At 32.9% G+C, this 26,423-nt stretch overlaps 1 protein-coding gene, 2 long non-coding RNA genes and 2 pseudogenes across 11 annotated transcripts; 3 read left to right on the top strand and 2 right to left on the bottom strand.

The window, feature by feature from the left end:
- Positions 1-3,441: 3,441 nt before the first annotated feature.
- On the top strand, positions 3,442-13,535 carry LOC123906059 (annotated as a pseudogene).
- Positions 4,553-10,197, bottom strand: LOC123906060. Of its 9 annotated transcripts, none has more exons than XR_006808690.1 (11): positions 9,944-10,197; positions 9,565-9,611; positions 9,430-9,483; positions 9,300-9,323; positions 9,095-9,203; positions 8,663-8,719; positions 8,446-8,518; positions 7,705-7,780; positions 7,008-7,090; positions 5,994-6,113; positions 5,412-5,810 (listed from the first exon to the last, which is right to left on the bottom strand). It is a non-coding gene; the product is annotated as an uncharacterized LOC123906060 (long non-coding RNA). The 9 variants fall into 9 exon arrangements; XR_006808686.1 differs by lacking the exon at positions 9,944-10,197 and adding an exon at positions 9,708-9,937; XR_006808689.1 differs by lacking the exons at positions 5,412-5,810; positions 9,944-10,197 and adding an exon at positions 4,553-4,659 and having other exon boundaries at positions 9,565-9,937.
- Positions 13,536-14,104: 569 nt separating the features above from the next.
- Positions 14,105-18,095, bottom strand: LOC123906058. The gene is made up of 3 exons (XR_006808684.1): positions 18,070-18,095; positions 17,419-17,604; positions 14,105-14,549 (listed from the first exon to the last, which is right to left on the bottom strand). It is a non-coding gene; the product is annotated as an uncharacterized LOC123906058 (long non-coding RNA).
- LOC123906057 lies at positions 15,017-17,169 on the top strand (annotated as a pseudogene).
- Positions 18,096-21,124: 3,029 nt separating the features above from the next.
- LOC123906054 (auxin efflux carrier component 2) lies at positions 21,125-24,229 on the top strand. Its single transcript, XM_045955902.1, has 5 exons — positions 21,125-22,720; positions 22,998-23,253; positions 23,350-23,593; positions 23,668-23,744; positions 23,861-24,229. The coding sequence occupies exons 1-5, from the start codon at positions 21,475-21,477 to the stop codon at positions 23,925-23,927; spliced, it is 1,890 nt and encodes a 629-aa protein (XP_045811858.1). The 5' UTR covers positions 21,125-21,474; the 3' UTR covers positions 23,928-24,229.
- Positions 24,230-26,423: the final 2,194 nt, after the last annotated feature.

Genomic DNA, 26,423 nt, shown 5'->3' with positions numbered 1-26,423 from the left:
TGCTCTCTGTTGCTTGCCTGACAAGCAATCTGAGCACTTTTCTTCCATATCTCCCAATTCAGGCAGTCCATTAACCATCTTCAATTTGGTTAGAAGTTTCAGGCCATTGATACTCAAATGTCCATATCCATGGTGCCAAAGTTGAGTTCTCTCTTGTTTTGATGCCTGCAAGCACATTGGAATAATGACAGGTGCAGTGAGCAAGAACATCCTGTTTGCAGTCATTGTAGTTGAGAAAATCAGTCCTCTTTCATCAACATACCCTTTGCAAGTATTGTTTTTGAAAACAATTGTCACATTTCTTTCTTGTAATTGGCCTACACTCAGTAGGTTTGTGCTCAAACCAGGGAGATAATACACATTGGAAATTACATGCACCTTACCATTGATAAGCAATTTGACATTCCCTTTTCCCATAACAGCCATCTTTGCATCATTACCTAATTTCACAGAATCTTTGAATGAAGCATCAAAATCAAATAGCCAATCTTTATTCCCTATCATGTGATTGCTGCATCCTGAGTCCAAATACCAAGTTTCTTCTCTGATTTCTTGATTTTGTTCAGTTGTAGCCATTAGAAGAAATTCCTCTTCCTGATCAAATTCAGTATAGTTGACACTATCACCCCAATTTGGGCAAGCACTTTGATAGTGTCCAAGTTTGTGGCACTTGTAGCATTCAATTGCTTCAAGATTCTGCCTTCCTCTCCCCCTTCCTCTGCTGGAATTTCTACCTCGACCCCTTCCATTACCAGATCCTCTGCCACCATTTGAGATCTTAAGAGCTTGTTCTTCAAGATTAACTTGTTGGCCACGCATGAGTTGCTCATGAACCAAAAGATTACTCTGCAATTCTTCAATTGAAAGACTTGTCACATCATTTGATTGCTCAATTGAGCAAACTACATAGTTGAATTTAGGTGCCATAGATCTGAGAATCTTCTCCACTATAGTGTGTTGCTCCATTCTTTCTCCCTGTGTTGTCATACGATTAGTTATGGTAAGTGTTCTTGAGAAGAAATCATTCACTGATTCACCTTCTTTCATCTCAAGAAGCTCAAACTCTCGTCGCAAGGCCTGTAACTGAGCACGTTTCACTTTGGTTGAGCCTTGATACCTAAGTTTCATCGCATCCCAGATATTCTTAGCTGTATCACGAACCAACATCGTTTCCAAAATCGTGCGATCAATAGATTGAAAAAGATAGTTCTTGACCTTCAAATCTTGAAGCTTGCTTTCATTGGCAACTCTGATTTGCTCAGCTGTGGCATTGGGAGGAGCCACCGTGATACCAGTTTCTATCAGAGACCATAGTTCTTTCGAACGGATTAGATTTTCCATAAGCATTGACCAATGCTCATAGTAGCCATCAAACTTAGGAACTGAGGTTTGAAGAAAAGTGGAGTTTTCTGCCATGAATGGAGTGAAAAGAATGAATAGGGATCGTTGAGAATGCAAGAAGAAAGAGTAGCTCGCCGGAGAAGAAAGAATGAGCGGTTGTAACGGTCGCCGGAAAAGTGAAAAAACGGTTACAACTAACCAAGATGAAACTGCAGTTTTCTTGGAGCTAGGCCTGGTCTTTAGGCTCTAGATACCACATGTTGTAAAGGCTTTCTCATTAATTGATAAATTGCTCAATACACACCTTTATATAGACATTACAACATAAGAGCAATGAGCTTGATACAAACGCAAGGCCTAAAGCTACTAGACTAAGCCCAAATACTAAAACAACTACTAACAGTCTATACTGATTTAGGATTGAAAATGATTATGTGACCGCGCCGGCGTTGAATTCTCGATGACCCCTGTTGAAACGGAGGGGGGTTGTGTACCTGTAGGCACTCCGACGCTCAAGTCAGTTTATGTGTGGAGTGTGGTTTTATGTGCTAAAATGATATGTACCTCTTAAAGGGTATGGGATCATGTATATATAGCCCCCAGCGTTGGGCCAAGACCCCTGATGGCATTAATGGCCATCAAGTGGCTGCCGGAAAACGGCTGGAAAGCCTTGATGAGCAGTTAATGCTCATCATTCCGGTGAAATCTGACGTTACAAGTGGCCCAAGAATATAACCGTTGGAGTGTCGAGCAATCGTTATATGTCCGCACATTAGGAGCCAACTCGGTTGTGTTAGCCCGTGGTGATTGGGTGTCCGGGCTTGTAAGCTCGGTCCAGAACATAAAATTTTGTAGCATATGGTTAATTAGTTTTACCGACCTCAAGATCGGATAATTGAGATTAGGGATGTCAATTTGTATTTTTTAATAGAGGTCTCTGTGAAAATTATTTGTTTGAAGCTTTGAAGTTGGAGATTTTTTCTTCGTAAAAACAAGGATAGAGGAAAAAAAATTTCTTAATATATTTCGCGGTGAGAATTGGGGAAGTACATACGCAGTTACACACCGTCCACTCCTTTTATTTTCTTTGTTATTAATGCAAAATATGTTTTTATTTTTAAAAATGAAATATGCAAAATATATATACTTACTTTTAAAAAAGAAAGAAACAATAAGTTATTAGTGTCATGTTGTTGATATAAAGCATGAGTTTTTTTTCTTATTATAAACAAATTGAAATCAGTTATTGATTTTTTCACAATTAGAGGGTGTTGGACTGAATACGATGTTTTCTTTTAATGACGAAAATGGGGCTACCTCTAAAAAAGCTAACAAACTCTTAAAATAGAACAAAAATTTGGCATAACGCTTGACCATTGAGTTGGTATATAAATTGTTTTTTAAGTAGCATTGTTGCTAGAATTTCATCTTTTAAAGTGAATAAATGAGAGTATCAGAGTTCGAACACCGATCCCTGCAATAATTTACATTGTTCCTGCCAATTGAACTATGCTCATAGAGACGACATTGACTCGTTCTATAAATTGTTTGTTAGGGTTTACGTTATTTTCATTTTATTTAATGATGGAAGGCTATGACAAGTTCACAATTCCAACTTTAACAAATGAACACCTTTCATTTCATTATCATCGTCATTCTAACAATTTGCATAATGCTATTTATGTCCCTCTAACTAAACTAAATCTCCACATTATTACAACAATTATTTAACAATAGTTTCTCAGAAAGACCATTGCTGCTACTGCCCAATTTAATATGTACATCAGTACATGAACGTTTATTGTTCATACACACTTTGCTCATAGAAAATCAAACCCTCTATATGTTTAGTTTCTTTTTGTTTATTTAGAAAGCTATAAATCTCATCTCATTTTAATTAAAAACTTAGGTGTCACCCTACCTATAACAGAGGACTAACAAGTAACAATAGTGATGAGCCTTTTTCAATTATTTCCCATCTTAAATGGACAAGATACTTGTGCATTCGCAATAATCTTAAATAAATACGGAGTATAGACAAACCTTTCACAAACTCTCATTTAATTTCTGTATCGAATCTACCTTGACCTATCTATATCGATGATTACCGGTAAGGATATATATGCTATTTTAACGGCAATTGTGCCATTATATGTTGCTATGACTAGTTAGGAACCCGTGCAACGCACGGGCGAGGACGATTGCATTATCTGATTAAATATAGCATTTAGATAATTGGTTGTTAACATAACACAATCATATAAAAAAGACATATAATAATATAATTGTTGTTATAGTTAAAATCTAAACCAACAAACAAACAGTAACTTAAGAGTATCATTCAAATAATTAATGTAGATAGAGTTCAAACAAAAACCATAATAAAGTACAACATGTCAAACATAATTGTTTTTGAAGACAACTATTGATGTTGATTAATGATAACAACATTAAAAAAATCAGGTGAATCTGAGACAATAAACTGAACTCTTGCGCCAGGTTGTATGTTAGCATTCTGAACAAATTCAAACCATCCAGCAGATATATACCTCTCATTCCTATTTCTTGAAGATGTTTTGATGGCACAATTCAAGAAAATATTTGATGTTTTGATGGCACAACCGAGAGAATATTTTATTAGTTCATCTTACAAAACCCATATATTTATATGGATAATCTCCGTTAAGTTCTTCATATGAGCTAATAAACCACCAAAGAAATTAATAGAAAATGAGTAAATAAAGAATAATTGTGAAAGCAATAATAATAATATCATACTTTGTAGTATTTTCCATTTTGTTGTATTGCAAACGAAATTCTGTCATTTATAATGGAACAAAAATTAAGGCTTCAAATTAAAAAGTCAAATATAGTTTTCTTCCTAAAATTTTCTACCATTTCAAATCGAACAAAAAAAAAACACAATATTGTAGCAGAAAATGTAGTTACAATATTTGTATCAATGACATTCCTTTTTGTTTTCTTCATGTAGTTTGAATACTTGAGTCATCTTGATCGTTGCAAGATAGTTGAAATTTAGAGAATGCTACAACAAAATATAACCAAATCATGTATTTTAAACACTTGAACTTAAAGAGAATGTGGTATATCTTAAAAAATTAATGTTAATATAGGAGAAAACAACGTTTTGCAGTCACCAAGGTCAAGTTCTTGAATGAATTTTCAATATATTTCTCCCTATAAGCTCCATCCATCACACACTTGTGTTCTTTGTCCTCCAACTTGATTGATCTTGTTGAATGACCACAGTAGCTATTGGCTCTGAACATGATATATTGAAAATGGGAAGCCACTTAGCTACATCCAAAGAAAACTAATCCTTTCAATTACTTTGTTCATCCTCACTTGCACTGACTTTTCAATAAAATGTAATACATCAACAAAGGCTAATTTTGAAATTAAACCAAGTCATGAAATAAACCATAACCTCCAAAACAGAGCTGATGCATATTTAGTTATTTTTCAATAAAGTGTTATATATCAACAAAGACTAATTTTGAAATTATAAACTTATGTGTCTATGGCTTAAAAATATCAGGAAGGTTTGTTCATGCAAATGAAACACTAACTAAAATTTCCTACTAATAAGACTAAAATTTCCTACTAATAAGACTAATATATTGAATCAAACTAACTGTCACTCTTCCTATTTAATGGCTGATTTATATGCACATAAGGAAAAGGGGAAAGAAACCAAACATCTTCATTATTGTGACAAAAAAAAAAAAAACTCAATCATGTCATGTACTTATAGGTTTATTTTCGTAGCGCTGCTATGCTAATACATGAGTAGTGAAGATAAACGACATCAGTGCAGAATGCTTAGTGAACTTTAATGCTTACCCAACTAAGTAAAAAATAGATTTTTTTATATTGAAATTAATTCTTGCTCTTGGGGAATGCTAAAACATTTAGGCATTTAATCACAAAATGCGCGAATTATAGATACAATTTCACGGTCTGTGACTCTGGAAAGCCTGATCACAACTTGGTTCAGCTCGGTAGCTAGAATCATATTTTGTACGCGGTCTATCGTAGAAGCAATAGAGTTAAGGAATGAACAAAATCATGGCATACATATGATTCTTATTCGTTTATGCATAGAACTGTCACATTTACAAAATCTGATCATAATCAAAATAAGTACCAGGGTGACTACTGGCTGGGACAGGGAGAAATTCTGTTCTAATTTTAGTATTTAAAACATAATAAAATGTGAAATGAACCTTATTCTATAGAGTCAATATGACATGGAACAAACAACTTAGTGAAAACTTTAAAGAACATTCATGTTTCCTTTTGCTGAAAATATATATATTCTGATTGCTGTAGGACAATTTAGACGCGCGCAGCCAATGAGATCAGTGTTTGGTTTTTGGCTTCTTCACAATCATCACAGTGCAATGAGCATGATGAGCACAGTAGTCCTTACACTACCTAATACCGCCCTGCAATTAAATTCAATCTCAAAGAATAAGTAAATAAGTACCTATATGTTAAGCGCCTACGCGAACAACTTTTCATTAAGTTGTTTATCCGAACATGAAGTATTTATCAGACACTCATTTCAATCAATGATTGTAAATTTGTAATGCAATTGAATGATAAATGTGATCAGAATGAACTTGTACCTTTTTATAGCTCCATAACCATGACTACCAAGAACCAATATTGAAGCATGGTGCTTCTCCACAGCATCACAGAGAACATTTCTAGCATCACCTTCCACCACTTCCACTACTATGTCTTACCTGATAAAAAAACTATATCAAATGATAATTCACATGTTTGCCCACACAATATACTGAATTTTGATTGTAAGACATCAGAAATTAAGTAAAATTATATAGTATTAACAATGAATAATTATACCTCTCAGATGAGTAACATAAACATTTGAAGCCATTATTAGAATTAAGGTTAATTGGTATACACCGACAGTGTAAAACTTTTTCACACATGTATCAAATCATAAACTAACCTATAAAAGTGACATTATGGTGTCCCCCCAAAATGACCTATGAAACCAAACCTCTTCAAAGAAGTAATAAACTAATCACCATAAACTCATGCACACAGTCAACTCAAGAACATCCCAATAGAAAATAAGTATGAGTTTCCTACACCATTCACTTAATACACTAATTGCCTTTAGAGAAACAAAAGGAAATAACATTAATTGCCTTTATAGATACTAAATTGAAGTTAGGTAACAGTCAATTGGATAGATACTTTATAGAACAATACATTTACCAAATGTAGTCATATGCATATAAAGTTTAAAGGCAGTCAATAAAAAATAAATACAAAACATGAGAATAAATCAAATTAGAGTTTTCAAATACAATGAAAGCTAAACATGAATAGAACAAAATAAACAAAGAAAATCTAATTAATTCTATCTTTTAAATCACCAATCACATTTTGAATATCATACAATAGATATAGATATTAGCCAAGAGTAGCCTTAATTCTCAAAGCACACAAAGAACAAAGTTGATGCACATTCCAAACTTACAACGAAAATTGGATGAGCTAGAGCAAATTTAGATTTCAATGATTTATCTATGTATTAAAATGCTAACAGTTATAAGAGTTTACCGTATCAATGTCAGTGAGTGAGGAATGTAAAATATTTTACTCACAATAATACATGTGCTCAAAGGAAACATGTTAATTTTGCTCCATCATATTCTTAGTTACCATCCTTTGAACTCAAACCTGCAATCTTAGACAATGAGGGTGTCAAAAATTAGCACTTAACATTGTAAAACATTAATATGAGGTTAGTCTAATTCTCTTGGAAATTCAAGCTCTAATCTTCTTGGAAAAAATAGCTAGCACTTAAAAGTGTAGCATAGAAAAGTTGTTGCATGTATGACATCTTAAATTTTGAGGGTTAAACATAAGGTTAAAATCAAAACTATCAAATCACTATACTTTTAATCTATGGTTTTGAAAAAATAAGCAACATAAGAAATGCAGAGATAAGAAATAAATGAAATATTTCATCAAACTACAAAACATGGGTTAAAATTGAAGGCAAGGATAGAATTAAACTCACTTTACTTAACACAGGGCTGCAGAGCAGGAAAAACAATTGCTCTAAATTTAAAAATAACTAAAAATTATATTGGGTACATGAGAACAAAAACTATATTTAAAAGTAATTATCTGAAAGTGAGAAACAATGCCATCATGTTGATCAAAACTAAATGATAAATTTGGAGCACTATACAACTTCACATGTAACACATTGAACTTGAAAATTAAAACTTTAAATTAAAAAAACACATAGAAGCTATATATAAGTTGTGTTTAAGACAGAGTAAATAAGCTTACCTAATATAATAATCATGAGGCACGAAAACTTCATTTAGAGGACCAAAGTAGTCAAATAGTCTACAAATCTTTTGGCCTGCAAAGTGCAAATAGAGTATTACAGTTGATTTCATACAGTTTTTGCAAAAATTTAAATAAATCATTTAAAAAAATATGATGAAGAAGACACCATTTTTATAAAATTTCTTAAAGCTGGTGATGTAAAAGCTAACAAATTATCTATTTTCACTAATTCTTTCACTAATTGCATACAAATGATAGTATAGAAAATCATAAAAAAATAAGACCACAATTGAATGATATATAAGACCAAAAAAATAAAGACAAAGAAACTGAAACAAAAAAACAAAAATCGGTGGTCTACTCTGTCAGCGGCAAACGATCTATAGGAGAATCTGGAAGAAAGGAAAAATGCAATCAAAGCTATGTACCTCACCAACTCTCACTAAAGTAAGGAATTCAAATAATGACAATAATCCTTTCTATCTAAATCAAACTAAAAGTAATTAAAAGTATCAAACTATAAGTGGTCTACTTATATGGTGACAGAGGCATCACAAAAACACTATCCACAATGAAGTGTTTGTGCTACATTAGATGTAGTTGTATCGAATAGTACCTTTAATTTTAAGTTATATATGAAAACAAAGAACAAAATGAAAGATCATTTCATGATGAAAAAAAAATGGAGTGATTGATTATACCTCTGATGTAGTTGTGGTATTATAGAATAAAATATACCTCTGACGAACCAACAAATTTAGTATTTCTGCATAACCAAATAGCTTTAGAGATGCATAACCAAATCAATATTCTGCAAGAGAACCAATAACCAAATAGCTTTAGAGAATAAAAAGAACTGTAACTATAATTCCATAACAGTATCTTAGCTTGACTACTAATTCCACAACAATATCAAAATTGAGTTGCTACATTCAAATTGGTCAAATTCACTTACATATATCAACTTCTCAAATTGAGTTGATATGATCGTTCACCTTAACTTTACATAAACCTGAAAAAGGGGAGCAAAACTACTGCTATATCAGTTTGGTTTTCTCCTCAATTAAAGTTTACAAATAATAAATAAAACAAATTAAAATTGAAACAAATCAAATCCAATTTTTTTTATACAAATCTAAAAAAAGAAAAATCTAAAATTTAACAAAAACAAATCAATCATATGGTAGTGGAGAAAATCATCTAAATCCTACTAACAACTAAAAGGTAGGGATTATTAACTAAAACATAGAAACAAATCCTAATAAATATGACAACTAAGCAACAATATTTTCAAAAAAAATTTAAAAAAATTTGAAAGAGGATCATAAAATCAGATATAAAAAACACTATTGAAGAAAAATAGGGATTTCAAAGAAGAAAGACATACCTTTTTCTTCAAATTCATGAACAACAATCTCTGATAATTGATTTCTGAAACACTATATTCCATTTTCTGATGATCAAAACAAACCCTAATTTTCTGATAAAATTGAATTCTAAAACAAAAATCAAAACGAAAACATAACTACTCGAATCTCAAACATCAACTAAATACTACTCAAATACAATCAATTAAAGTTCAGAAAACTTACACATCAAACCGTAATTTTGTGAACCTGAACAAACAATAACATTCCAAAAAAAAAATAAAAAATTAGAATATGAAATGAAATCATGAAATAAGGAAGGGATTTCAATTATATCTTCATTGGTTTCACATACCTTGCTTTTTGAGAAGCCCTTTGAACATTCCTTTATGAGGATACCTGCATATCACTTGACCAAAGAAAACATAGAACTCATTAAACAGAACAATGGTGTGAAACCCATGAAATCCAAAGCCAAGAAAAACAATACCTGTGTGCTCTGCTTCATCGATCTTTGTCGTCCCTGGGTTTGTAAATCTGAACAAACAATAACATTAAAAAAAATAAAATCAGAATATGAAATGAAATCATGAAATAAGGAAGGGTGACAAAGCTGAAGAAGCATATCCCAACCATTAAATTTGAGAAAGAAGAATAGCAGAGGGAGAGAGAGAGAGTCCGAAAAAAGAGAGATAGAAGTAGGGATTCAAAATTTGAATTGAGTTCTGGAAGAGGGGGAAATGAGCTGTATTTTCTTTCAAAGTGTGATGTGAACAGAGATGAAGAGAGGGATGTTGCATAGATTAGATATTGTTATTTGCTTGAGAAATAATGAAAGCCAAAGTGTTTGCTAAAAAAAGTATCCAAACCTGTTACAAAGCTGAGAAAGAAAGTGACAGTTCAAGATGATTGTGCAGCACCAATTTTGTTTTGTTTGGGCCGAATAGGATTGGGCTTGTGTTTTTTGGCCCAGTAAGCAAGGATATGAAAGGGGGGAAAACAGATTCAAATATTGCTCCAAAAGAAGTAAAGTTTTTGGCTTTTTGTCCAGCAAGGATTTGCTCTGCGCGCCTGTGAGCTTGACACCTGTCAAAAATTTCCCTACAGCTGTGGTGAATTTGTGTAGTTGTAAAGATATTAGCATACAGTTCGGTTCGATGGTGGAAAATCTTCACCCTAGATCAATATTCTGGCATAAACCGTTTCGTCTCGGTTTTTGCAGTCCCGTTATTATCTTTCCATATGATCTCTTCCAATGATCCTTATGCTATGAATTTCCGTTTCTTAGCAGCTGATTCCCTTCAAAAAGTAGTTATCCTTGGTGCTCTTTTTCTATGGAAAACTTTCACAAAAAACCAAGATAGTTTTGGTTGGACAATTACACTTTTCTCTCTGTCAACTATTCCTAACACACTTCTTGTGGGAATCCCTCTTTTAAAAGCTATGTATGGTGATTTCTCAGGAAAACTCATGGTGCAAATTGTTGTTCTACAAGGTGTTATTTGGTACACTCTTATGCTTATCATGTTTGAATATAGAGCTGCTAAACTTCTTATTTCAGAACAATTTCATGAAACTGCAGCTTCTATAACTTCATTCAAAGTTGATTCTGATGTTTGTTTCACTTAATGGTAGAGAACCAATTGAAACTGATTCAGAGATAGGAGAAGATGGTAAACTTCGCGTTTTTGTTAAAAGATCAAATACTAACTCTATAGCATCCGGATCGTTTAACAAATCACATCTAAACAATATGACACCACGAGTTTCAAATCTTACCGGTGTTGAGATATATTCTGTTCAATCATCAAGAGTTTCTAGTTTTAACCAAAGCGAGTTTTACACAATTAGTTTTCAGAGTAATTATAATGGTACTAATGACGATGTTTATTCCATGCAATCTTCGAAAGAGGCAACACCTCTGTCTTCAAAATTCGAAGATGAGAGTTTTAAGATGAATAAGAAAAGGAGAAGGTGGAGTATTAGTGGTGAGTTGTTTAATAATAATGATAGTTCTTACCCTCTTTCAAATCTAATGCTTTCTAGTTCTACAAGTGCTGGCACAAAGAAGAAAGATAGCTTAGCATTGGTTGTAGAAGTGGTACTGGACCTATTATCTTTTGTTAATTAGTTTTGTAATACAAGTTTTGGAAATTTGAAATGCAGGTGGTAATGATTTGATTGAGAACACAAGTTTTGGTGTTGAAGATGAAGAAGGAACAAAGTCTCTAAATAACCAGAAGAAAGTGGACTTGGAAGGAGGGGATGTAAACAAAAACAAACAGATGCCGCCAGCAAGTGTGATAACAAGACTCATCCTCACCATGGTTTGGAGAAAACTCATCAGAAACCCTAACAACTACGCAAGTCTTACAGGACTTGTTTGGTCTCTTATAGCATTTAGGTATAAAAATCTTCTATTATTTTTTATCTTTGGTAATTAAACTATTTCTATATAGTATATATAGATTAAATTGATATGCAACAAAAACAAAAGTGTAATAATTTTTAGGGTAAATAGCTTTATACCCCCTGCAAAATATGAGAGTTTTGCGTTACCCCCATGCAAATTTTTTTTTTAAGATTACCCCTGCAATGTGAAGAATCTTTGTCTTTACCCCCTGGGTGCACAACAAGCAGGTGACATGGACATAATCTTGATGTGGCGCGTACACGTGGAATTTATTTATTTTCTTATTTATTTTTTATGCCACATCAATTAATAGGTGTAAATTTTTTTTTTAAAAAAAAAATCTGAAGATGAAAGAAACAAAATCGGAAGATGAAAGAACAAAAACACCAACCCAGAAACCTTCTTCTATCTATGGTAATTGGTAAATCTATCTTCTTCTACCTTCTTCATGTCCCTCACAACAACATCACCTTAAAACCCAAAAACCTCCATTTTTCATCAGATCCCCTTTTCAATTTCTCAGAAAAGCAACAATCCCCACTCATCAAATCCCTTTTCAATTTTGCCTTCAAGTTTTCTTTGTCTTAAATCCTTTTTATTTTGATTCTTAAATCCCTTGAGTTGGATGAATTTTCGAATTGTAAATCCCTTGAGTCGAATTCAGATTCATGAACTTTTACTCTGTTTCAGATTCGAAACTGTGATTTGATGGATGTTGATGAACTTTTTATGGATGCTGCTGTTCTTGTGTTGTTGTTCTTGTTTTTGTGAATTTGTGTTATGGACAAATTTAAAAGTAGACAAAACTTGTTGTTGTTCTCGTGTTGTTGTTTGATGAATCCATCAAGTTTATGGATTTTGTTGATTCCCCTTAAAACTTGTTAAGTCCCTCTAAAAAATTGTTAAACATGTTTCTTAAATAATTTTGTGATAATTTTTTTTTTTTTTGAGTTTCACCCTTATGGAATTCTTTGTTCTTGTTGTTCTTGTTGAAGAAGATGAATGAATTTGAATGACTTTTCAGAATTTTTTAAAAAAAATTAAAAAAGAATTACACCTATTAATTGATGTGGCATAAAAAATAAATAAGAAAATACATAAATTCCACTTGTACGTGCCACGTCAAGATTATATCCATGTCACCTGCTTGTTGTGCACCGAGGGGGTAAAGACAAAGATTATTCACATTTCAGGAGGGTAATCTCAAAAAAAAAATTTGCAGGGGGGTAACGCAAAACTCTCATATTTTGCAGGGGTATAAAGCTATTTACCCTAATTTTTACATTGTCAATCAATCGTTGCAGGTTGCACATTGAATTGCCCGCGATCATAAAAGGTTCTATCTCAATACTCTCTAATGCTGGTATTGGAATGGCCATGTTTGGTCTAGGTTTGTTCACGGCATTACAGCCTAAGCTGATTCCATGTGGAAAAAAAGTTGCAATATATTCTATGGCTGTTAGGTTCTTGACCGGTCCAGCTGTGATTGCGGCAACCTCAAAGGCAGTTGGTCTCCATGGAGTTCTCTTACAAGTTGCAATTGTTCAGGTCAAATCAAATTACAATCAATGTCCTTAATAATTCTTAGTTGTTTATTAACATAATGTTTAATTTTTGCAGGCAGCCCTTCCCCAAGGTCTTATTCCCTTTGTGTTTGCCAAAGAATACAATGTCCATCCAGATATACTCAGTACTGGGTAAGTCTCATTTTAAAATCTTTTTCCATTTACATCTCTATGAAAAGAAAATCCATCTAGTTTAGTAAAATGAATACTAAAACAGAATTTGGTATTTGTGCAGGGTAATATTTGGAATGTTGGTTTCATTGCCCATAACATTACTCTACTTTGTGATTCTTGAAGTATTGTAGTCTATCTTGGATACAAAAGCAATAGAAAACAATGATGTTTTGGCTTCAAGGCTGAGTCAAACGGGGTGAATAGAAGGGAATGTATTAATTAGTTCAGATAAACAAAGCTTCACACAACTATATCTATCTATCTATACTGTAGATATATATTATAAGTCAAACTCATATTTTTAAGTAAAACTCGTGGGAAAAACCAAAATGCAATGAAATTGAGAGGAAGACTCGCCTAAAGACGGAGTTTCTCATGGGTTCAGCTGGGCCACAGTCCACTCAAAATATGGACCACTTGATGAAGTGGTCCATATTATAATTTACCCATATATTATAGCATATTGTTATATTTTATGGTTACATTTTGTGTCCCCAACACAAATATTTAAGTTGGTCTAGCGGTAAAGCTGAGGTGTAGCGTGATTAGGTCTAGTGTTCAAGTCATGTAGCAGAATATTGTCTTTATTTTTTAGAGAGAAAAATTCTATAAATAAGCAAAATGCAAGGGGTTTTGTTTCGTGGATTATAAATGTATTTCTTTCAATTTCATATTTTTTCAAGTTTTTATGAATTATGCATAGGGATAATGAAATGTTTTGGATGGAGAAACTAATTTTATATTTTAAAAGGAAATATACTGTATTCGATATTTTTAAAAAATCCAAAAAACATGATCATATAATATGCAGAGCTGGAGAAAATATAATGAAGGGAATTTGAAAGATTGAAATATCAAAGACATTGAATGTTGCGAACAAATTGAATAAATTTTCTTGCTTTTCATTGAATATAAAATATATAATTTTACTATAATTAATGGCACCAAATGTTAAAGCAAAAACCTTGGATATTAGCCTCATGGATCTTCTCTTTGTTTCAATGATGATCTCCACAAAACAAAGAAGAATCAATCAATTCCATCATTTTACAGCAAACTTCATCATTAACCTGGAAGAATCAAACAACTTGATCATTTTAGCAATCACAACATTTTTCAATTATTGAAATATTAAAACCCCTAATGAAGGAGAAGTGTGGTGGTTGGCGGGATTGTTGGGATGTTTGGGGCAGCACGGCGAGGTAGAAGGAACGACACACTTGCGAGGTAGAAGACGGCGCAGTTCTGGTTTTTGTGTGGTTTTATAATTCACGGCACAACTCCAACTCTAACAAATGCAATCCTTCCAGATAGGAATCAAATCTAAATGTAGAAGTGAAAACAAATTAGTAACAAATAATAAAAATATAAAATGACAGATCGTACCAGTTAATTAAACAGTTAATTATCGTTGTCATTTTTACAATATTTGCATAATGCTATTTATGTCACCTCTAACTAACTAAACTAATCTCCACATTACAACAATTATTTAATAATAGTTTCTCAAAAAGCACTTTCCTGCTACTGCCCAATTATTATTCATACACATCTTGCTCAGAAAATCCAACCCTCATATATTTAGTTTCTTTTTGCTTATATAGAAATCTATAAATCTCATTTTAATTAAAAACTAGTTGTCACCCTCTTTCAGCAGTGTTTCCTTCTTTTCCGTCTTAAATTGACAAGATACTCGTGCATTTGCAACCGTCTTAAATATATACGGAATATAAACAAACCAAACTCTCATTTAATTTCTGTGTCGAATCTACCTTTAACTATCTATATCCATGATTACCGGTAAGGATATATATGATGTTTTTGCGGCAATTGTGCCATTATATGTTGCTATGATATTAGCATACGGTTCGGTTCGATGGTGGAAACTCTTCACCCTAGAGCAATGTTCTGGTATAAACCGTTTCGTCTCGGTTTTTGCAGTCCCGTTACTATCTTTCCATTTGATCTCTTCCAATGATCCTTATGGTATGAATTACCATTTCTTAGCAGCTGATTCCCTTCAAAAAGTAGTAATCCTTGGTGCTCTTTTTCTATGGAACAATTTCACAAAAAAACAAGATAGTTTTGATTGGGCAATTACACTTTTCTCTCTGTCAAGTCTTCCTAACACACTTATCATGGGAGTCCCTCTTTTAAATGCTATGTATGGTGATTTCTCAGGAAATCTCATGGTACAAATTGTTGTTCTGCAAAGTGTTATTTGGTATACTGTTTTGCTTTTCTTGTTTGAATATAGAGCTGCTAAACTTCTTATTTCAGAACAGTTTCCGGAAACTGCAGCTTCTATAACTTCATTCAAAGTTGATTCTGATGTTGTTTCACTTAACGATAGAGAACCACTTGAAACTGATTCAGAGGTAGGAGAAGATGGTAAACTTCGTGTTGTTATTAAACGATCAACTACTAACTCTACGGTATCGGGATCGTTTAACAAATCTCATTCAAATAATACGACGCCACAAGCTTCAAATCTTACCGGTTTTGAGATATGTTCGGTTCAATCATCAAGAGAACCAACACCGATGAGATCTTCTTCTAGTTTTACCCAAACCGAGTTTTACACAAATAGTTTTCAGAGTTATGGTAATGGTACTAATGGCGATATTTATTCCATGCAATCTTCCAAAGGGGCAACACCTCTGTCTTCAAATTCAGAAGATGAGAATTTGAAGATGAATAAGAAAAGCAGAAGGCGGAGTATTAGTGGTGAGATGTTTAATACCTCCTCAAATCCAATGCTTTCTGGTTCTACAAGTGCTGGCACAAACAAGAAAGAGAGCATTGGTTGTGGAAGTTGTAGTGGACCTAATATGTTTTGTTGATTAATTTTGTAACACAAGTTTTGGAAATTTTAAATGCAGGTGGAAATGATTTGATTGAGAACATGAGTCCTGGTGTTGAAGTTGAGGAAGGAACAAAGTCTCCATATATTAGCAACCAGAAGAAGGTGGACTTGGAAGGAGGGGATGTAAACATAAACAAACAGATGCCACCAGCAAGTGTGATAACAAGGCTCATCCTCACCATGGTTTGGAGAAAACTCATCAGAAACCCTAATACCTACGCAAGTCTTATAGGACTTGTTTGGTCTCTTATATCATTTGGGTATAAAATCTTCCATCAATTATAATTCTTGGATCATGAAAAAATATTTATTGTTTACATTGTCAATCAATCATTGCAGGTTGCACATTGAAATGCCCTTGATCATAGAAGGTTCTATCTCTATACTCTCTAATGCTGGTATTGGAATGGCCATGTTCAGTCTAGGTTTGTTCATGGCATTACAGCCTAAGCTGATTCCATGTGGAAAAAAAGTTGCAACATATTCTATGGTTGTTAGGTTCTTGACCGGTCCAGCCGTGATTGCGGCAACGTCAATACTAGTTGGTCTCCGAGGAGTTCTCTTACATGTTGCAATTGTTCAGGTCAAATCAAATTCACTTTGTCAAATTACAATCAATGTCCTTAATAATTCTTAGTTTTTTATTAACATAATAAAGTTTAATTTTCATAGGCTGCCCTTCCCCAAGGTCTGGTTCCCTTTGTATATGCCAAAGAATACAATGTCCATCCAGATATACTCAGTACTGGGTAAGTCTTATTTTAATCTCTTTCTCCATTTACATCTCTATCAAAAGAAAATCCCTCTATTTTAGTAAAATAATACTAAAACAAAATTTGATATTTGTGTAGGGTTATATTTGGAATGGTGGTAGCATTGCCCGTAACAATACTCTACTATGTGATTCTTGGAGTATTGTAGTCAAATCCATGGATATAGTATTAGTAAAACTCACGGGAAAAGCCAAATTGCAAGGAATTTGAGAGGAAGTAAAGTGGAGAAGCAAAAGAAAATGGTTGTAAACACAAGGGGTTTTACCTTCTTGTTAAGATCCACTTGCTATAGTACTAGTAAAACTGTAAAACTTACAAATCATAATGATTAGGGAGAGTTTCAAAGCTTGTTTTGCCACTTTAACTGGTGCTTTCATTGTTCATCAACTCACCATTACCCCTCTAAGAGTGGCTTGGTTTTTGTTTTTATCTTCGATTGTATTTTTCCATTAATAGTTAATAATTATAAAAAAAGTAAAAAAGAATAAAAAAAATTGTAAGTCATGAAAACAGTTATTTGATTTATAGGGTTATCTCACAACTTTATTCATACCTACTAAGTCCTTGGTTTCAATTGTGCTTTCCGCCACCGCGCGCGTCTAGTGTCCCCCATTTGCTATGAAATCAAGAAGCCAGAAATAGTAGCATTAGAAAATGAGCGTCTGGCTCTGTCCCACCGCGGTTCCATTTTGGAACATTGCCTTCAAATGTTGCACAAACAAACCATGTCATGAACTCACTGGACAACAAAAACAAACAGTAAAAAAACATGGAAAAATCAAACACAAACTCAAATAAAATTTGCTTTTTTTAGAAAAATAACATCTGAAGTGAAGCATACAGAATTACATTTTTGTAAGTTAGCATGGAACATTAAAAGATTTTGAGTGGTCAACAATTGCTATTTCTTTTACTAAAATTAGAAAGCTTTTTTTTTTTTTTCCGGGTACATAGACGAAATGATAAGCATTGAAAACTCACACACACAAAGTACAAGAACCGGGGTTGGAACTCGGGTCATACATCCGACCCAGCAATTTCGGCATTTCTGCCGGTTGAGCTAAGATTTGTGGACAAATTAGAAAGCTACTTATTGAGTAGTTTTAACATTTAGAAGTATAAAAAGCATAATGAAGGGAAATTCAAAGATTAATTAATACTCCTCAAAGCATAATTTCACTATAATTAATGCCAAAGCAAGAACCTTTGGAGTTTGGACATTAGCCTCATTATTATGAAACCCTAGTAGCCACTTTTGTCTTCTCTGCTTTGTATCTTTGATTCAATACTCACATTGAATCCGGTGAGGGAATACTCACAATTCGAAGTCTGAAATCTGAAGAACTTGAATTTGAAGCTATTAGTTAATTTAGTTTATTTTCGGGTTGATTTGTAACAAGCTCAAAGCTTAGTACGCTTTAGCTTGAGGGGTAGTATTAGAAATAAAATATTTAAGTAGTTTGATTTTCGTTTTTTTGTTTGACAAACTCTCGATGATTATCTGTTAATGCATCGTGAGTTTGAGGGGAAGTGTTAGATAATAATATTATTAGGGCTTTAAGTATTGGGCTTTATATGTTAGTAGTTTAGTAGTCCATTAGGAATTATTATAAATTATTTTGTAATCCTTATTTTGTTAAGTAATGCAATAATATTCTATTGAAACCCTAGCCGTCTTTCTTCATATACCATATACACTATACTTCCATGAGAGTATATGGCACCGGCAACTCTGCCAACAATAAAAGTGACCTTTGATATATTGGAATAGCTATTAGCTTCAATACGGCGGCTGCGGACGAAATTAACATCACTCAACAAACAGAAAATTGTGATTCACTTTAAGCTGTTCCTCAAAAACAAATTTGCTCTTTCTTCAATCGATTTCTTTGAACAATACGGAAAAGAACCAACAACCAAAAGATCAGTATTAAATTTCTTTGAACAATACGGAAAATCAAATACTGGAACGGAAAACAAAACAATCAATCAAACACCGAAAATCAAAACAAATAGATTCCCAATTATTATTATTTTTTTGGGAACTCGACAACGGAAACTACAAATGTTTCAAGGCGGATCGAACCTTGCTCTAGAAACCATGTTAAAGTTCAGAGAGAAACACAAAGTGACGGCTAGGGTTTCAATAATATTATAATAATTCCTAATGGACTACTAAACTACTAACATATAAAGCCCAATACTTAAAGCCCTAATAATATTATTATCTAACACTTCCCCTCAAACTCACGATGCATTAACAGATAATCATCGAGAGTTTGTCAAACAAAAAAACGAAAATCAAACTACTTAAATATTTTATTTCTAATACTTCACACAACAAAGAAGAATCAAGCAATTTCATCAATTTACAACGAAGTTCATCATTAACCTGGAAGAATCAATCAACTTGATCATTTTACTAAACAGAGAACAAATTTCAAGTATAAAAAACCCCCAAATTCCTTTTGACTAAAACAAACAAACCTAACAATAGGTTACTAACAGATGAATTCAGCAGATGCGTGGTGGTTGGCGGAACTGTTGGGATGTTTGGAGCAGCGGGACGAGGTAGAAAACAAGAGAGAGGTAATATATTTTTTCAGAGAGAACTCTGTTCTTCAATTTTTAGTTTTGATGTACTAAAAAAAGGAATTGGTTTGTGTAGGATTTTGAAGAGGGAACAATTTGTGTTTTGAAGTGTAACAATTCTTACCAAACAAATAAAAAAAGTGTAATATATTTTTATTTTATTAAAAAAATTTAGGGCGAAGATATGGTGTCCTTATCCAAAGCAGAAAAAATTTTAGGGCTCAAAGATCGCTTATAAATGTATTTACATACTCCCTCCGTCCCGATTTATAAGGGAAAAAAGACCATTTTTTTTGTCCCAAATTATAAGGGAAAATACTCAAATTTGACCAATTTAATTTTATAGTTCCAAAAATACCCCTTGTTATATTTTCCAAAACAATTAATTATTAGGGGTACTTAGAAATTAGGAGTAGGATATTAAATGATTTTGCTTTTTTATGGAATAAGTTAATAGGGGTACTTTTGGAAACAAAATTATGTTTTTGATAGATTTTAGAATATTAAATGCATTTCTTAATAAGTGTGTTTTTTTTTTTCTCTTATAAATCAGGACGGAGGGAGTACATACTAATTCCTTCCTGCTCTCTCCTCCCAAATTATAGGTCAATATTTTTTACAGTATTGTTTACATGAGATGATTATTTAATATTTACTATACATTAGAATATTTATTATAGACTGACGACAAAAATGTAACATAAAAAAAATATTAATATGTGCACTAATGACACATATGTTAAGGAGATAAATATAAAAATATTTTATTAAAAATTGTGTATTCAATTTTTTAAACATTAAACATCTTATATCATTAATTGTTAAATTTCTATATTTAGTTACCTTATCATGTGTCCTTAAGAGCACATGTTAACATGACCTTTAAGTTTTTATTTTTTTGACAAAATAATTTAAGATATTTTGTTAAAAATAATAATTAATGCATTTAAAATTTTAAAAAAAATCTTATAAAAAGTACAAAAGAAAACTCAAGAGAATTTAATATTTAAGAATGGGTAAAAGACATGAATTTATCTTTGTTTTGATGGTGGGTATTGTTTAGATAGATAGAGGCCTAGACAGAGCATCTAATTGCTGTGGAAGAACCCCAAAATGCTTATGCAAGTGTTAGATAGAGTCCTAATTATTTTGTCTCACTTACAATTTTGGTTGTCGCATGTTTAGATCTATGAATTTGGTCTCTCTATTTACAAATTATATAACTTTTGTTCCTAAAGTATTTTTTGTTATGATTTTGACAAATGAGATTTTTTTTTAAGAACCTAAATTAATCCATCCAAATTGGCGTCAGAGAATCGAACCTAAGACCTTAAGACCTTAAAGAGGAGCATACTCACAGATTCCAAACCAATACCACCAGAACGACAAATGAGATACTTATGTGACAATTGAGTGGAGTTGATAATATCAAAACAAATTATTACTAAGTGAGAATCTATTTAAATACTGATTTACATCAAATTTGATTACTTATAGTCATCAAGACATAAACTGAATTGTCACATAAACATTTCAGTCCTGGCTTCATCGAAATTCAGCCTTAAAATCCACCTAGACTACTCCATTGTTGGTTACTTAATGCTGTTTATGTCCCCTCTGAATTTTAATCTCCACATTACATCAAAATATTTAATAATAAGTTTGGCAGAAAGATCTTTGCTGCTACCGCAGATCACTGAATACTGCCCAATTTACATGTGCATGAACGTTTACAATGGCGCCGAGTTAGCCTTATAATCAATTATTATTATTCATACTCATACACACCTTGCTCATAGAAAATCCAACCTTGTTCTGTCTACATTTGAACTTTCATTTTTTATTTCAAACTTTAACCTTTAAAAAATTATTTCTACCTCCTTTATAAATCACATTTAATTAAAAACTTAGGTGTCAAACTCTATAAGAGAACACTAACAACCTTTCACAAACTCTTTCTTTATCACCCTATAACAATTTCTTTTTGTGTCTAATCTACCTTGACCTATCTATAACAATGATTACCGGTAAGGATATATACGATGTTTTCGCGGCTATTGTACCGTTATATGTTGCTATGATATTAGCATATGGTTCGGTTCGATGGTGGAAAATCTTCACACCAGATCAATGTTCTGGTATAAACCGTTTTGTCGCGGTTTTTGCAGTTCCATTACTATCTTTCCATTTTATCTCTTCCAATGATCCTTATGCTATGAATTATCATTTCTTAGCAGCTGATTCACTTCAAAAAGTAGTTATTCTTGGTGCTCTTTTTCTATGGAACACATTCACAAAAAACCAAGATAGTCTTGATTGGACTATTACACTTTTCTCCCTTTCAACTCTTCCTAACACACTTGTTATGGGAATTCCTCTTTTAAAAGCTATGTATGGTGATTTCTCAGGAAATCTCATGGTACAAATTGTTGTTCTACAAAGTGTTATTTGGTACACTCTTATGTTGTTTTTGTTTGAATATAGAGCTGCTAAACTTCTTATAACAGAACAGTTTCCTGAAACTGCAGCTTCTATAACATCATTCAAAGTTGATTCTGATGTTGTTTCGCTTAACGGTCGAGAACCACTTCAAACTGATGCTGAAATAGGTGAAGATGGTAAACTTCATGTTGTTGTTAAAAGATCAACTACTAACTCTATGGTATCTGGATCATTCAATAAATCTCATTTAAACAATATGACACCACGCGCTTCGAATCTTACCGGTGTTGAGATATATTCGGTTCAATCATCAAGAGAACCAACACCAAGAGCTTCTAGTTTTAACCAAACTGATTTTTATGCCATGTTTCAAAGTAAAGCGCCGAGTCCGAAACATGGTTATACAAATAGTTTTCAAAGTAATAATGGTATTGGTAGTGATGTTTATTCTATGCAATCTTCGAAAGGGGTAACGCCAAGGACTTCGAATTTCGAAGATGAGACGTTGAAGATGCATAAAAAGAGAGGAGGGAGAAGTATGAGTGGTGAGTTGTTTAATAATGGTGGTTCTTATCCTCCTCCAAATCCAATAATTTCAGGTTCTACAAGTGCTGGTACAAAGAAGAAAGATAGTGTTGGTGGTGGAAGTGGTAATGGACCTAATAACAAAGAGTTACACATGTTTGTTTGGAGTTCAAGTGCTTCACCTGTTTCTGAAGGGAATCTTAAACATGCAGTTAATAGAGCTGCTTCTACTGATTTTGGCACTGTTGATCCTTCCAAATCTGTTCCACATGATCAAACTATTCTTGCATCAAAAGGTACTAAAAACAATGTCAGGCATCAAATTCATAACCTTTTCATTTATTGAAACCTCATTATATAATCTGTTAATTAAATATGTTTTTCGTCATGCACATATTTTTGTTACATGGTGACATTTGTTCAATGGAAGTGTCTTGTGATATTTTTTGATTCCATTTGCCTAAATTACATGTCTGCTTTTCGCTGTTTTCTCACGTTCGTGCAATCTTGTACGAGATCTTTACTTTTGATGATTAATTTTGTAACATGAATATTGGGAAATTTGAAATGCAGGTGTTAATGAATTGATTGCGAACATGAGTCCTGGCCGGAGAGAAAGGGATATGGAAATCGAGGAAGGAACAAAGTCTCCATATATTAGCCAGAAGAAGATGGATTTGGAAGGAGGGGATGTAAACAAAAACACACAGATGCCACCAGCAAGTGTGATGACAAGACTCATTCTCATCATGGTTTGGAGGAAACTCATCAGAAATCCAAATACCTACTCAAGTCTTATAGGACTTATTTGGTCTCTTATATCATTTAGGTACGAAAAAAGATTTTTTACAGGTCAATCAATCATAATTTTGTCAGATCATTAAAAATATTAACGATTTTTTACACTGTCAATCAATCACTGCAGGTGGCACATTGAAATGCCCTCGATTGTAAAAGGTTCAATCTCAATACTATCTGATGCTGGTCTTGGAATGGCCATGTTCAGTCTTGGTTTGTTCATGGCATTACAGCCTAAGCTGATTGCATGTGGAAAACGAGTTGCGACATTTTCTATGGCTGTTAGGTTCTTGACTGGTCCTGCTGTGATTGCAGCTACCTCAATCGCAATTGGTATCCGTGGAGTTCTCTTACATGTTGCAATTGTTCAGGTAGGTGAAATCAAATTCACTTTTCATCAATTAATCAAAATATAATTGATTAATATCCTTAATTATTTTTGCAGGCTGCCCTTCCCCAAGGTATTGTTCCCTTTGTGTTTGCCAAAGAATACAATCTCCATCCAGATATACTTAGTACTGCGTGAGTCACATTTTTTGTTTTTGTTTTTCCATTTAATTACATTTCTGTATTATATATGTTAATTTATGTATTGACAGTAAAATAAGTACTAAAACAGAATTTTGCTATTTGTGCAGGGTTATATTTGGAATGTTGATTGCATTGCCTATAACAATACTCTACTATGTGCTTCTTGGAGTATAGTCTATTTTTGATGCAAAAGCAATTATGTTGTATTAATTAGAAAATATTATTATTGGATTTCATTAGAGAAGGAAATGGAAAGGATATACAGTATAGCAGAATGCTAAATATATATTAATTTTGATTGAAATGAAAATTTAGGTTTGATTTGTTCCATATTTCCAGCTGATTGTTAATAATTTGTCATATGAAAAATGTTTTGATTATAGGTTAGGATAGCTAGAGATTGTAGCCTATGAAATTGATGTATGTTTTTAGTCTTTCAGATTAGTTAATATTAAAAACAGTCTTGAAAGTTGAAAGTGACTTGCTAGTACACTACTTTTGAATTATACAACCAATTATTAAGTTGCTAGTTAAACAGTTAAACCTTAAATAATTTAATAAATAAATAAAAGCTATTTCTAGCATGGTAATATTGACTAAATTAAAAGCAGAGTAGATTTGGTACATTTTTCCACTTCCTTTTTCAAACTAGTTTGGCTAGTCTCCAATTGCATGGGATCTGTTCAACATTAATCATAATAATATCATAAAATACTGAAAAATGCTGCTTGTCTTCAGTCACGTGATGTGACCGCAGTTGATAGCAAAGCTCTTAATCCATGTTACTCCTTGTTTCAAGGATTTGTCCTGTTTTGATCAATCAAATACTATTGTAGTACTCCCTCCGTTCCAATTTGATTTGATTGATACAGTTGACTGTTTTTATTGAAAGAACAATATATTTTTACATGTATCTAGATTAAATGCAGTAATTAACCACGTGTTGCAGTTACTGTTTTTAACCATCCGATCTAAAATTGAAGTTCAAAATTATTTATAATTAATTTTATTAACACGTGATCTAAACCGTCTGATTATAAATCAATGATCGAGATTTAAAACAGCATGCTGTAATCGCCCGGCAATCCCGGTCCATGTATGTAGTACTAGTACCAAGTTTTCTTGGTATTGAAGTTTATGATCCGGGTAAACTGAATCTCAAGAAAGTCACCACTACAAAAACCCAAACCCATGACAGCTAATAAAAAGAGCTTAAATTTGGGCATTACATAATACACACACTATTTGACCAAAGAAATTTCTTGGAAATGATGATAACAGCTCGATCTTTAAGCCATGTCAACCAGTAATAAATTGATTAAACCATATAATCCCTAGTAGATACTGATGAATTTACAACATGAATGAATGGAATCATTAATCAAACTAATGAGATTAGATCAGAAACATAACATGTGCTTAGGTTCCTTATAATTTGATCAAGATGATTTAATCAACAAGCACCGTATATAGTGTTAGATTAAAAGAATATGTGGGTTCATTCTAAATTAATTAATTAGTAGTATGAGATTAATTAACATGTTGGATTGGTCTATGATCACGTGGAAGTCCAAAAGGGTGTCTTGTCTTTTTTTTATTATGAATTCAAGAAGCTAAGAGATTGGGATTGGCAGCATTGCACATGAATGTTGTCCCAGTTTCTGGTACCTTTCAGACATTTCTTCAATAAGTTAAAGAGTTTAATAACAGATTATGTAAACAATAGAGTGGACATAATGCATCCTCTGACAGCATGAGCTAGCTACCTCTGCCTCTGCTTGTGGCGGTTTCTGTGTAAACTAATAGTAGTTTTTTGATAAATTGTGAATCAAGACATGGAATCACATATATGTCGAAATATCAATTTTAGGATAAGTGATTTTTTTTACGGAAATTTTTAGGATAAGTGATGACTAAGAAATAATTTGAATTACCCGTCGAAAAAGGCAATGTTTGTAGCGAAATTTATTTCACCTAGCAAATTTGTGTAAGCCTGGGAAGGTTTCGTCTCTGCCTCATGCACGGGGCGCATGTACGAACGTTCATCTATGCATGGGTCATACGTGGGAATGCGTGGGCCGCGTAGAACAACACTGGTATAAAAACCTGTGAATTTCTCATGGATTTTTGACTTTTGGTGTGCTAGGATTTTGGGAAACACTTAGAGTTAGAGGGGTAAAAGGAGAGAATCTTTAGGTGATTAAAATCTAATGATTGAGAATTTTTTGGAATAAATCTAAGGTTTGGAAACACATCATAAACACATTTGGAGTGATTCATTATTTATCTTTGTTCTTGCGAGGTTGGGGAACAATGAGTAGAAATTAAGGATTCTTTATAGAGGCTGATTTCTTATAGCCCATTTGAGATCTCATCGTAAACATTGATTATCATCTAGGCATCAAAAGGAGATAAATGAGAAAAAATTAGGCATTGTACTTGGTAAACATTGTAGTTATTTCTTGATCACTTTTATAACTCTCTTGGAAGATGAAAAGATAGAAAACATAGGGTTTTCTCTTGTTGAACACTTGAAACTAATTTCTTGTAACTCTTTGTATATAATTTATAGACCCGTTGATATAGTGGATTGTAGGGTTGCTCTCTCCCCCAAATGTAAATCAATTTAGGCCGAACTGAATAAACAATTTCGACGTGTTTGTTCATCTA

Source organism: Trifolium pratense, linkage group LG2 (assembly GCF_020283565.1).
Source record: "Trifolium pratense cultivar HEN17-A07 linkage group LG2, ARS_RC_1.1, whole genome shotgun sequence".
In the NCBI taxonomy this organism is placed as follows: domain Eukaryota; kingdom Viridiplantae; phylum Streptophyta; class Magnoliopsida; order Fabales; family Fabaceae; genus Trifolium; species Trifolium pratense.
Note: the sequence above shows the minus strand (reverse complement) of the source record. Positions and strands in the feature narration are given on the sequence as shown.